This window comes from Halichondria panicea, chromosome 13 (assembly GCF_963675165.1).
Source record: "Halichondria panicea chromosome 13, odHalPani1.1, whole genome shotgun sequence".
NCBI lineage: Eukaryota > Metazoa > Porifera > Demospongiae > Suberitida > Halichondriidae > Halichondria > Halichondria panicea.
The window spans coordinates 4,253,687-4,267,467 of record NC_087389.1 but is presented as its reverse complement, the minus strand read 5'-3'; the positions used below and the strand labels follow the sequence as shown (position 1 = coordinate 4,267,467).

General features: G+C 39.4%; 1 protein-coding gene, 1 non-coding gene and 1 pseudogene across 2 annotated transcripts; 1 reads left to right on the top strand and 2 right to left on the bottom strand.

Moving 5' to 3' along the window:
• The first annotated feature begins 1,984 nt into the window (after positions 1 to 1,984).
• LOC135346501 (uncharacterized) lies at positions 1,985 to 5,965 on the top strand. The gene is made up of 10 exons (XM_064544134.1): positions 1,985 to 3,276; positions 3,344 to 3,460; positions 3,524 to 3,661; positions 3,754 to 4,610; positions 4,672 to 4,742; positions 5,130 to 5,213; positions 5,266 to 5,457; positions 5,522 to 5,577; positions 5,649 to 5,741; positions 5,824 to 5,965. The coding sequence occupies exons 1-9, from the start codon at positions 2,245 to 2,247 to the stop codon at positions 5,670 to 5,672; spliced, it is 2,571 nt and encodes an 856-aa protein (XP_064400204.1). The 5' UTR covers positions 1,985 to 2,244; the 3' UTR covers positions 5,673 to 5,741; positions 5,824 to 5,965.
• A 5,516-nt stretch (positions 5,966 to 11,481) lies between these two features.
• LOC135345995 (uncharacterized) lies at positions 11,482 to 12,912 on the bottom strand (annotated as a pseudogene).
• Positions 12,913 to 13,518: 606 nt separating this feature from the next.
• LOC135347162 (U2 spliceosomal RNA) lies at positions 13,519 to 13,706 on the bottom strand. The gene has a single exon (XR_010398297.1). It is a non-coding gene; the product is annotated as a U2 spliceosomal RNA (small nuclear RNA).
• Between the last annotated feature and the right edge of the window lie 75 nt (positions 13,707 to 13,781).

Sequence of the window (13,781 nt, the reverse complement as noted above, 5' to 3'; positions counted from 1 at the left end):
CAAAAATCTTGACGATTTCTTGGAGACAATTCCGGCAAAGAACATTTCATTGTTTTACGCCTGAATGATGTTGCAAAAGGTTGTCTTTTTGCACTCGGCCACCAATCATACATTGTGACCTCACTGCACGAAACATTCTCCTCAAAAAGCAAGCAAATCTTGGCAACTCTTGCATCATCGACACAGAAGCTCTTTTGAGAAGTCTCAGCCAAACTCCAGGCATAACTTGTGTACATGCCACTCGAAGCCATTGGTACCCCAGCCATATACGACACCAGCCTCGATACATTCTCTTTTGGACACATGTCTCCTTATGTTCCTAGCCATCAATTTCCAAGTCCTCTCCTGCGACCAAATTACAACGATCCAAACAGCCATCCTCCGAACAAACTGTGTGCAAGAAGTGAATTAAGTGGAGCGTATGAGTTGCTTACTTTGAAGAAATAGATCCTCCCCAGTTCTATACAATACACAATGATTGGAATGGTAAAGCTGCATGCGCCTATAGATAACATAAGAGTGTAGACCACCACCCAAGAAAGTTTCTGAAATTCTGAGCCATTAAAGTGTGTGTCAAGTTGGTGTTTGTATAGAACAAACCTCTTCACTTAATATATATATATGCCATGGGAAGAAAAAGAATCAAATTATGCTACAAGATTTGTGGTTCATAAGCTACTATGTATATAGTGTATAGAATAATGCAATTTTGCAAGAACACCGTCACTGCTCTGGGAGGATTCATCAATCCATCTCAGCCTTCTAGATTTCAAACATTGTCACATTAATTAATTGTGCTTAATTATCACGAGACTGTTGAACCAAAGAAACTAGACCTGTACCCCTACCACTTTTGCGGTCTGAAACAGATTTTCCTCGAGCGTGCAATATAAAGCGCAGAAAGCAGAAAGGGTAGCAATTTCAAGGCAGGCTGCTTCACTCCTCCACGAAATATCAAAGCACTTTAAGCCGCCCCGCCCCACTGTACTATAAAAGACAAATCTACACAATAGCAAATCTATTATACAAAGTGCCAAGCGCAAAGCCTCAAATGCAAGGTTCTATCCATATGCTTGTTACTGGAGCAAAATTCTTTAGAATTGCTTGCATCAGAGCTAGGTCTATGATGATGTAGTAACAAGACAATGTTTTGCATGTCATGCAAGTTCAACATACCTATTATATATATCCGAATAAACTGTATGATGACATTGATAGTAGGTATAAATTATAACATTGCCGTGGCACCACTCACACCATCAAAGCGGAAATTTTTCCGAGACAGAAACCAGGTCTATTAAATGTGGCTAATGTTATATCAAAAGTTAAATGTCCACATGCATGCAGCAAACCACATAGATCTAGGTGATATCTATAATTATGTAAACATCACCAGTTTGCTGCCAGTAGACCAAGTTCTGCTGAAGTTAAAATCCAAGATGAGCCAACAGCACAAATACTCTATAAATGCCTGGTCTGTACAGTGGTAGATCTACTGAGAAAAATGAGAGTCAAGTCACCTTCACGTACACAAGGCAGCTGTGAGAGTGATGGAAAAATGTAAGTCTAACACACTTGATATAAGTAAAATTGAACTCCATGCAAAGCTTTCACAATTCATGACAACAGGTCAGAGGTCCCTTCAGGTATATATGCAGTAAACAAAGCAGTCTGAATAATAAACAGTGGTTCCATCCTCCCCAGTTCTATACAATACACAATGTATGTATGTTAAAATGTGTTAATTTGCACAGGATCATCAAAACCACTACATGAGTTGCAATGGGAGCTTATTGCGAATGGTAATGACTCAGATTATTTTGATAAGCCACTGTATACTATTGTAATTTTTAAACAAAGGAGAATTCGAAGATGTCTATCATGCCAAGCTGCGTCATCTAACTGCATGGTGAGATGGTAGATGTAGCTGTGAAACTCTACAGGCCAAACAAATTAAGTGTGAAACGAATGTTATGAATCTAAGTAAACCATTAACACAATTCACAGCTTGTTTTAGCAGTTAAAGATGAACTGACAACAAAAACAATTCGGGTAATAGCAAATAAACAAGCTGTGATATCCGTTAGGGTTGTTTACAGAACTTATTCTACAAAAACAAGTACAAAACCTCCTACCTTCACTACACTCCTGACCTGGATCAAATCCAACAAACCACTCGTTTCAATCAACAGCACAAGCTAGAAGCTATTGACTGATCTTCCGATTCAAATTCAGAAACACAAAATGAGTGAAGATATTCGCTATTTGCAGAAAATCAGGGACATACCTCGACTACAGCCGTACATCAAGCAAGGAGTGGTATCCACGGGAAGGCATCTTGGAAAAGGAGCATTTGGTTATGTTGTTGAGCTCCAGCTTTACGGAGCAGTTTGTGCAGGGAAGAAGATACATGAGACGTTTCTTGATCCGCTAAACAAAGGTGTCCAACATATCGTTGACAAATTCATCACTGAGTGTGAGCTAATGTCACAAATGCATCACCCAAACATAGTTCACTTTTATGGCCTTGCTTTTCTTGACGATAGCTTTAGTCCTGTTCTCGTAATGGAACGACTCGACAAAAGTCTTGACGATTTATTGGAGACAATTCCTGCAAAGGATGTTTTATTGTTTTTACGGCTGTCTATTCTCTATGATGTTGCAAAAGGCCTCGTCTTTTTGCACTCCTATCAACCACCCATCATACATCGTGACCTCACTGCACGAAACATCCTCCTCACATCCACAAAGCAAGCAAAAATTGCAGATCTTGGAAACTCTCGCATCATCGACACAGAAGCTCTTTCGAGAAGTCTCAGCCAAACTCCAGGCACACTTGTGTACATGCCACCAGAAGCCATTGGTACCCCAGCCATATACGACACCAGCCTCGATACATTCTCTTTTGGTCACATGTCTCTTTTCGTTTTTGGCCATCGATTTCCGAGTCCTCTCCTGCGGCCGAATTACAACGATCCAAACAGCCACCCTCCGAACAAACTCTGTGCAAGAAGTGAAGTAGAGCGTAGAGTTGCTTACTTTGAAGAAATAGAAAGGATGAAAGCAATTCCTGCCAAACTGATTGGAATGGTAAAGCTCTGCCTAGATAACATACCGGAGTGTAGACCAACATCCCAGAAAGTGTCTGAAATCCTGGGCCATTACAAAGAGCGTGTAGAGAAGCAAAGGAAGTCGGTGACGATCGTAGAACAACAACCCCCTTCACCATGTGCTACAGGTACCAGGAGAAGAAGTGATCAAATGACAAAAATCATGGTAAGTCTTTACTGTATTATTATTATTCTGAGTAAGAAGAGTCAACCTTAACGATTGACTGTCACAGAGTGGCTCATCGTTTGTGATGGAGATGCAGATATGCCATGGGAAGAAAAAGAATCAATGCAGCAAGCGTTGTGTTCTCCACCTTGAAGATGGAAAACTGAAATATCAAATATTGACCGTGAGTTTTGCGTTGCATTAATGTATAACACCCATTCAATGAATCTATTTTGGACCTGCTTAGGACAAAAAAGTCCAGGAGCTGAAATTGGACAGTGTTATATCTGTTGAACCTGTTTATGAGGCACCACAGTTCCGCTTTGCTGTGTATTTCGAGCACAAAAAAGAGAAGAAAGCTTGGTATTTCAAAGCAGATACAGAGGTGGCTATAAGTTACTATCAGGAGTGCATGAATTCCTGTTACTCAAATATAATGCATGCAATAGACTATGTATAATTATTTTCAATTTGCAGGAAGACCGTAATTGCTGGGTCACTGCTCTAAGGAGATTCATAAATTCATCTCAGCCTGATCTTGCCTACAAGATTGTTGATCTAACCTCTGAACCACCACGTGGATCGAGAAGAGAAACGTCACACCCTTTACCCCCGACACCTTTGCAGTCAAGATTGAGTGAAGCAGAACTGCCTCGATTGTACTCTGAAACAGATGCAGCTTTGCACCAGAAAGCACAAAAGGTAGCATTTTCAAGGCAGGCTGTTTCACTGCGTAAACCACCAAAGCATAAACCATCAAAGGGTAATTATGAGCACTTTAAGCCCCACTATCACGAACAATTCTGCACAAATACAAACCCATCATACAAAGTGTTAAGTGCAAAGCCTCAAATGCAAGGTGCCATGCCTGTTTTTAGCGATAAAAAGCGAGATTCCTTAGCCATCTTGAGCCAAATACAAATGCCTGATTCATCAAAGAAAATATCTCTACAAGAATGCAAAGTTCTTGGCAATACATCAGAGGACTATGATGATGTAGTACCAAAGCAAATTCAACAGACCCACCCAGATGAACTTTATGATGAAATAGATAGTAGGTATGCAAATATTACCGGGGCACCACTCACACCTTTAAAGCCACAGTTTTTCCGAGAGAGAAGCCATGTTTTACTCAAAAAACCAATCATTAAAGAATCTGCTGCCAGTAGACCACGCTCTGCTGAAGTGCAAATCCAAGATGAGCAGACAACACCAGTAAGAGGTGGTCCAGGAGTTCTAATGCCTGGTCTGTACAGTGGTAACAAGAAGAATAAGATTATGAGAGTCAGGTCATCGTCACCCACACAACGCAGCCATGAGGGCGAGAGGAAAATGTGAGTCTATGTCTAAACTACAAAATATACTCACACTTATAGCTTTCATAATTCACTATAGGTTGCGGTTTCCATCAATCCCGAATCATCGTTATCCTGCCCATGAGGATGCATTACCTCAGCAACAAAAAGGTAAAAATAATATAACTGTAGTAAACATACAGTACTAGTGTTGGGACGAGTGTAGCGCTTCAGCTAGAGCCCTACTAACCTCTATATATGAATGACATACGCAACTGTGTGGCTGTGTACTTCCAGTCTAAGTCTATTCAGTGATAAGCTAGAAAGAACGCTGCCTGTCTAGCCCTAATAATAATAATAAGACAGCAACCATGCATGCCCTAAACTTTCCACTGATTATTTTATTGGTGTATAGATTAATAATTGTAGCTATAAGGGACAACTTTTAGTATTATTTTTTCAGAGGTGTTACTGTATATAGACCTAGCTAGTCTAATTTAGGATCTAACAGTATAATTATACATACTGCATGGACTCAAGATTCAAACATTTGCATAGGACCCTCAAAACCACTACATGAGTTGCTGGGAACACTCCACATACCAGATAGCAATCTCTTCGAGTGGAAACTTATTGCAAATGGTAATCAGATTATTTCGATGAAACAACACTATAATTAATTTTTAACTATAAGGTGAATTCGGAGATATCTATCATGCGAAGCTGCGTAACCTAACTGGTGAGATGGTAGACGTAGCTGTGAAAACTCTACAGACGTATGAGGATTCAAAGGACATGGCCAACTTTGAGAATGAAATGGCTATTTCTGCTGACCCTCTGATAAACCACCCTAATATTGTTAAGGTGTATGGGCTTGTTGAAGGCGGTAAGACATTGCTATATACATTTGCTTCTTATTGCTTATTGGTGTCTAATTAATACATGCATAGCTGATCAGATTGTGATGGAATATTTACCTTACGGAGACTTAAAATCATTTTTGAGCGTAAGTTTAATATTATAGAGATAGAGCTATATCAAAAAATTAACTCTGCCCCGCCACCTTTCATACTGTAGAAAAATTCCCAACTTCTCTCTTAGCTTATCAAATATATGCTTGATATAGCCGAGGGAATGGCATTTCTTTCAGAAAGAGGTTTGATTCACAGGGTAAGCCACTACATTACAACTGCATGTAAGTATAGGTTTAGCCAACCAATTTCAATTATATGCTCTGGTACTTTCACTGTAGGACTTGGCTGCTCGAAATATACTAATGGCCTCAAGGGGAGAGACTTGCATGACTTGTAAAGTGTCTGATTTTGGGCTGCTTCGAAAGCTCCCAACAGATGCTAACTACTACTTTCAAACGAAAAGTTCAAAATGCCCAATTCGATGGATGGCCCCTGAGAGTTTGGGAGAGAACAAATTCTCCACTGCTTCGGACGTGTGGAGTTACGGTATTGTGATATGGGAGATGTTTAATCCTGATCATGTTCCCTATGAAGAGTATATCAATATTCAAGTTGCTGTAAAAATCACAAAAGGAGTAAAGCTGAAGAGTCCCTCTAACTGCCCGGCAGATATCACTCAAATAATGAGCTCATGCTGGAAGGAGAAGTCCTCTGATCGACCAACCTTTAGGGAACTTGCTTCTCAACTTACAAACAGGCACTAGCTTATATCTTCTAGAGTCATCATTATAATGTATAATGCACATAATTTATATATAGTAAGTGTTCAAACACCGTGACACTATAAATGCCTCGGGCATGCTTTTTCTTCACTTATAAAATAGAGTGTTAAAGTTATGGAAGAGGAGCTATAATTATAAGCAGTCAGGAGATATATTCGTGGCCATGCATAGCATAGTGTGTTGTGGCTTACTGGGACCTCATGAAATAAAAAATAGGAGAGTCATTACAATGTGTCATTGCATGAGTATACATTCTTTTTTTGTCTTGAGGAAAAGTATAGTTGTTGTTTTATATTGTTTTGAAGAAAATGGACCCAGCGAACGTAATTTTATGACAATAGACATAATTATAAGCGCTTTTGTAATGCGATGGTTGCGTAGGAACCATGCATAACCTCTTAAGTTGAAACTGGTTGTTGATCTGAATATGAAGGAGACCAACTATAACACCTGTCCACCCTCAGTCAATCAAGGGGGCATTGGGCTGTGTGTATATGAAGGAGACCAACTATAACACCTGTCCACCCTCAGTCAATCAAGGGGGCGGGGCATTGGGCTGTGTGTATGAAGGAGACCAACTAAACACCTGTCCACCCTCAGTCAATCAAGGGGGCACTGGGCTGTGAGTATACATACACGCAGTACTGATTGTGTGTGTGCATGTCAAGCTATAGTTACAGGCATACAGCTCCATGCAGTTTCTTTTAATGGACTATACCTTTATTCTTTAATTGTTGACTGTGTCTATATCATCTTCTAAACTCCGTAAAAGAAGTATATAATTATAGGATATACCACACATGCATACGAGGAGGATATATATAATTATATGCACCAATACATCCTCCGCTATCGTTTACTCCGAGGCGTAGACGAGGGATAAATAACTATGGTAGCAGAGAATAATTATATGGAGTGGATATGTAACCATGGATTGGTAGCGGAGAATATACAGGGTGCATCTGATTTATAAGTCTATAATTATGCCGAATTTTGCAGCCATCACAAAGAGTTAGTTGAGCAACACGTCGACTCTTATACAGATGCTCAGGAGCTTCCTTGGTCCAAGCGTTGTGCATTCGACGTCCCTCGCTGCAGTTGCAAACTCTTCTTGGATAAAACTAAACCACGCCCATAGACCCATGCATGGAGGCTTATAGCCATCTTGTTGGAGAGCATGCAGCTTCTGTGTTTCTGCCGTCGCTTTGGAGTCTTAGTACCGTCAAGCGTGGCTCCTTTCTGTTTGTTTAACTTTTTTGAACTAATGAACAATTACAATGTTTTTTGTACTAGATCTATATGCAGAATTTGAAGAAGTTGATATTCCACAATATTTTTGTCATTTAAGTGAATTCGTTTTAATTTTACAATAATGAGGACTCTCAAAACTCCAGCACCCGAGTAGAGAAATTACCTTTTGTAAAATAAACCCTTTAACACCTTATAATTACAGTTCAAGCTATTGCTCAAGAAGGATGCATGACCTTTATATTTTAAGAATGCATTGAAATACATGCACCTACCGTATGTATACATGTAGCGGGAAATTTTCGCGGATGCAAATTTTCGCTCTTAATTGGCTCCAGAGCCCTCAGCAGAAATGTTCATGGGTTCTAATATTCGCATATCTCTTCGAGGTTTTTCAGTAACAAATTTTACTGCAAAATGGAGTCGGTGAGATCTTTCATCCTAAAAGGAACTATATTATCGCATTGAACATTGTTACAATATTATAGCAAATCTATATTGTTAATATTACAGCACACTATATATTTTCAGTCACTTAGCCCTGCATGGGATTGAGGATGTATATAGCACAGTACGTACTGCTTTGAATGATCTTCACTTTTAGCATCGTAGCAACCCTATTGACACACCCATAGAACTCAGAACTCAGAACCTCTGTCACCGAACTGGAGTTCCAAATCAGCCAACTCTGGAGAAGTTCAGTTACAACTGCTAATGCTTGCTGAGACTGGCCGCAGAAGGAGGTACCTCGAAAAGACATTAGTAGATCTATAATCGTATCCACTCGTACACCTTTCCTTGTATCTATCAAGTGGTGGTTGAAAAATTGGTTGAATAGCATAATTTATTTATGTCCAACAATCACAAACTTATAGTTTTCTCTCTTCAATGATAATTATGTTCTCATACGATTCTTCAATGATATTCATGCACGAGTTAATTAATGAGTTCATTATGGTCATGTGGTACGTGGTCGTTCTTAGCTGTTGTATATTACTTTCTGTGAACGTGAGAGGATAAATTTATCATGTTCAGCTTACTATATATTTTGTACAAGTACAAGAAAAAAGGAGGGATTTTGTTGTTCCTATCATGCATCTTGGCTATTCTAGTCTGGCACAGTATAGGGAAGCTCAGTATTTTCCCCAAGAACACATCACCAATGGTCGACTTTGTTGTTCGCTCAGCATTTGTCGACACACGGCCAAGAAATGGTTACAAAAACTCTACTGTGATATTTGCAGAGGTCTCCAAAAATGTACTCAAGTTTGGGCTAATTTTAGGCTGTGGTGTGGACACTATTTATGCCGAGGCATATAAAGTTGAATCTCTTTACTCTGTGTATATTTGGTGGTATTATGGACACCTAACACATGAGGATATAATGATTACTTGCTATGATCTTAAAGCCCATGAAAATAGCACGTCTTTCATCGCTTATCATCCAGCTACAAACTCAATCAATATATCTATAGTCACTGTTGAAATTACATACTCGCCAATAAGAAAAGACGGTAAAAGCAGAACGGTTGTATGTACACTAGCCTTTGGTAAGCCACCTTGGCTGAAAGAGTGGCTATTGTATCAAAAAACTATTGGAGTTGATCTAGTTCATATGTATGTTGAAGAAACGTTCTTAAATGACAATGAAAATCAAAAAATTATCAAAGACTTCATTGGAAAAGGACTTCAAGTGGATTACCGCAAAACCTATTTCAACTCTACACAGATTTACTACTATTCTCAATTTCTAATCTACAACGATTGCTTGTATCGCTACCAAGGGGTATATGAATATGCACTATTTTTAGATACTGACGACTTCTTTATCCCCCGTTTGCCAAACAAGACTTCTGTTCTTTACTATCTAAACCGATTCCTACCAAAAGAAAATCAAGCAACAGTTACATTTCATTGGTTGACTCTATTTCCAGATTGTGGCCTAACTCAACCAAAAGCAAGTGCTAAAGATGGCAATGTAACACAGTTACTCAAAGTCAAACAATACTCGGACACAAGTAATGTTAAATTCGCTTGTAGGCCACATTTGACAACTCTTGTTTCAGTTCATACCGCTCTTGCCTACACAAAAACTGCAATAGCAGTACCTACGGCTAATAGCAAAATTGCTTATGTGGGACATTTCAGACTAGACATGTTCGAAATAGATCCACTATTCACATGTGACAATTATAACTCTAGCTAGCCAGTATCCTTGTATTAAATGAGGAATCAGGAATCAGTACGTAAATGATAAAAATTAATGTCATGAAGTCTATATAACTTTTGTCAGTTTATGTATAACATTTGCTTCCTCCGCCAATGTGAAAAATGTAATACTGTTACATGCAAATGCGTGGTAGATTGTATAGTCTTGGGTCCAGGCTGTAAAGCGCGACCAGGGCTCGAGACTATATAAAAGTAGCCAAAGGTGTACGCCCTAGATAATAGAGATCGAGTTTGGTTTATTGTGCCTTCATTTCCCTTCAACTTATTAAAGGGCGTATATGAAAGAAAAGAGGGCATGCAAATCTACGGACTTCTTTAGAACTCGATCCACACTATATATACAAGGCATTCTGAGTCACCTCTATTATTATATAGCTATTGTAAACCATGCATGCACTACTTCAGATGCAAGGTGCTACATATATATATATATATAGCAAACAATGCTCACGTTTTGTAACCATGGCTATTATACTAATTGCTAACAATGATTTCACAGCTTAGGCCACTGTTAGTTGCATACTTGTTTCAGATGAGAATACTAGCTCAACCTGATGAGGGAGGGAGGTCTTCATTACCCATTATCCCATTATTTGATGACGTCATATCCTGTTTTTTTAAGTGACTAAAATACACAAAAGGACGGAGTCTGAACATAAAAAAATAGAAAACATTTTTTTTACGCACTGGCTTTTTGGTGCACAATGCAACTTGCACATGGCACATGGTAAAATAATGCAATGTCAGCAAACAAAAGGACTTTGACCTCAAATAATGGCTGACATCAGCAATAATGACTTAATTGAGGAGGTGAGCAAAACCGAGGAGGGAGGTTGATCTGAAACAAATATGCAACTAACAGTGGCCTTATATACAACAACTATATAGGTTGTGACGTAGGCTACCGTCTTTGTCGAGTCAAATTACAACGCCAAAACAATTACCGAGGGTTATTTTGAGGCGACCACATCTTACAGTAGAGAGGTCTTTCAATACCGGAAGTAACCCTGATTCCCAAATTTTCTAAGTTCAAGGTCAATCCCCAAAAACCGTGAAAATGTATTACCTCCAGCTATATACAGCAATTCGAATCTGGAATGGTCTACAAAAATGCACCTTACTCTTGCATGCACATAATTTAACTGCATCAGTATAATATTATAAAGTATAAAGAAAAGGTTATATATAGTAAGCCAACTCTGATGATCCGTAAGTTGAGTTGGGAACAACATGCATGCACTTCAAAATATTCATTTAATAGCTGTTAGCTATAGGGCTACAATAATTATATGGTGTGCTTACAAATAACTATATAATTATATGTCCTGCATGTGTTTGTCCACTGAGTGAGATTCTATAGCCTTAATTAATTTTTTTGACGTATATAATATGAACTGTTGAGTTACGAAAGTTATTGTGCATGAAGTGAGTGTTTAAATAGATTTTGCATGACTTGTATATATATATATATATTAGCTGCAAATGGTATACATGCATGCAGTATGAACTTAGCAGTACCTGCGATGAAATGCTTACTTCTTCCCAACCCGGCACAACTTATACATGTATATTATATGGATCATCAAATAAACTTGCAGGCGTGACTTAGAAAAAAAACACGCACTTCAGTATTAGCCCATGCATGCATGGTTTATTCCGGACAATTCGGCCCAGAGAAACCAATAACAAACAATAAACTGATTGTATTACATAAACTGATGAATGTAGTACTATAATTCACTGCACATAGATCTCAACCATTTCAAGAGGCATATCTTCATCATCAACTAAATCAGCACAAAGTCTCAACTCAACATCGTCTGCAGTCGGCTGAGGGAGTTGCCTGCAGAACCACGGTGGATTGTTGAACTCGCAGCAAGTGCTGGTACTCCCACATCCCTGACCGTCCCAGAGTGGATCATCAGGGAAGAAGATATGAGACTAAAGAGTTGCCGGTTTCCAGTTTCACAAAAGTAGTCTTGACCGATGAAGGGAGGTAAAACTCCAGTGTAGGGGTAGTCGGGACGTGTGCAAGGACATACATTGTGAGTTGAGCAAATTTCATCGATTGCACTAGCAAATGTCCAGATGTGCTGACGAGGTGATTGTCCATGAGTTATAGGCTCACACCATCAACGTAAGCATCGTCAATAGGTCTATTGTGGTAATATGGATCAAAAGCATCTGGAGTCTTATCTTGGTAGCCAATCACTCTCCCACAAACTCGAGAGTACTCCAACCCATAAGTTGGATAGGTAGTATAGACACACATCCTGCTGGTCCAGGTCTGCCACAAGTACGCAGTGGTGGTGTTGTCCTGTTCACCAGTCTAAATCCATCAGGGCAGTTTTGGTTAGGGTCAGTCATGTCGAGGTTGGATACTCTCATCCATCCTCCTGCAGTGTTGCAGCTACAGCTGTTCCAGTCCATGTTACAGAAGACTTTAACAGGAGAGCTAGTACTGTCAGTCACAATCCAGTATTCTCCAGATGGTTTAGATCTATATTGAGGAATGTCACTGCAAGAGCTAGCTGGATGTAGCTCATTAACAGTTTCTCGGACATCTTGGAATAGTATAATCGTTTGCTCAGAAATGTTCTGGAGTTGCAGCATTTCAATCTGTTGGCTTGAGTCGTTTAGTTGAGCTTGTAATGTAGTTAACATAGTTTAGTTGGGCATGCTAATCTGACTTTTACATTGCTCATTCGATATTTGAATTTGCTGCTTCAAGTTGTTGATTTGGAATTTCACCTCCTGACTGGAACTGCTCAGTTGACCTTGTTGATTTTTCACCTCTATTGGAACATAGCTCACTCCTACCAAAGCCACTATCAGAGAAAGGATAGCCATCACTAGAGCTAAGATGGCAACAACAGCATAACAATTCACTCGCACTTTCGTCTTTATAATTATACCTTAAGCTTTACTGGCACTTCTTCGCCTGCTGCTGGATTGAGATCTTCTTCATTCTTTTGGAGGGATACTATGTATAGCGATACTAGATCTAGATCAGTTTCTACTGTCTCATAAATAATCTCATCCTCCACATTACGAATACCTACATGATTGTATGCATCATTTCTGTTTGTATTGACTTCATCCATTATCAACGTAACTTTCTGTGAAACTTGTGGATCTAGTGCACATAATTATAATAAGGAAGAAATAAACAACCCTTACGGAAATCACAGCAAACATTTGCTTAGTTTCATTTCACACTTGTTGCCCTATGAGTGGGCAGATCAAAGCAATCCAGTGCCATAGATTGCAGACTTAAATGCATCACCCTCCCACCCTTTTATAGGCTGCTACCTCCCATTAGTTGTGGGAACAAAACCTACTATGGAATTCATGAATACACTAAAAACACATTTCTTCTATTCAGTACGGGAAAAGCTTGACAAATAATAGTTATTGCAGGCGCCCTCGTGCAACATGCCATATATTGTACTCGTGCTGGGCAATAACTAATACTTATTTGGTGCTCCTACATAATTAATTTCATAAAACTCTATGCACACAACTAGCCTCGTCCCCACGCCCACTTCCGGTCCTTTATTAGCTTTGCTTGGAAAAAATGTCACACCAGGAGTGCACGCCCATAGACCCGTGGAAGCTTAGCCATCTTGTTGGAGAAGTTAATATGGCCTCTTAGCTTATTTTCTTGAACAAACGAAGAAACAACTTGAAACTGTGCATGCTGTATGGGGGGCTGTAGGATGTTGTTCTGTACAGAAACCAAAATTTTTTTGTTTGAATGATTGTGTCCCCACGAGGGGATGGGCCGCACCTAGAAGTAGTGCAATACTAGGGCAACCCGCGGGAAGGGTGAAGCAAGCTTCGGTCCACAACCCATTTTGCAAAAATTGAAGTAAAAGCGTGGGGCAATAGCCCCGTCGAAGCTTTTACACTTCGAAGAACAGTTATTTCTACTTGATCTTAGCCAAAAGGCCAGAAGCGATACTTGATGAGGTTCTGTCCGCCTTTTTATAGTGAAGTGTAGGTCTACTGTTTAGTGGTATTGCATCCGTCATAAC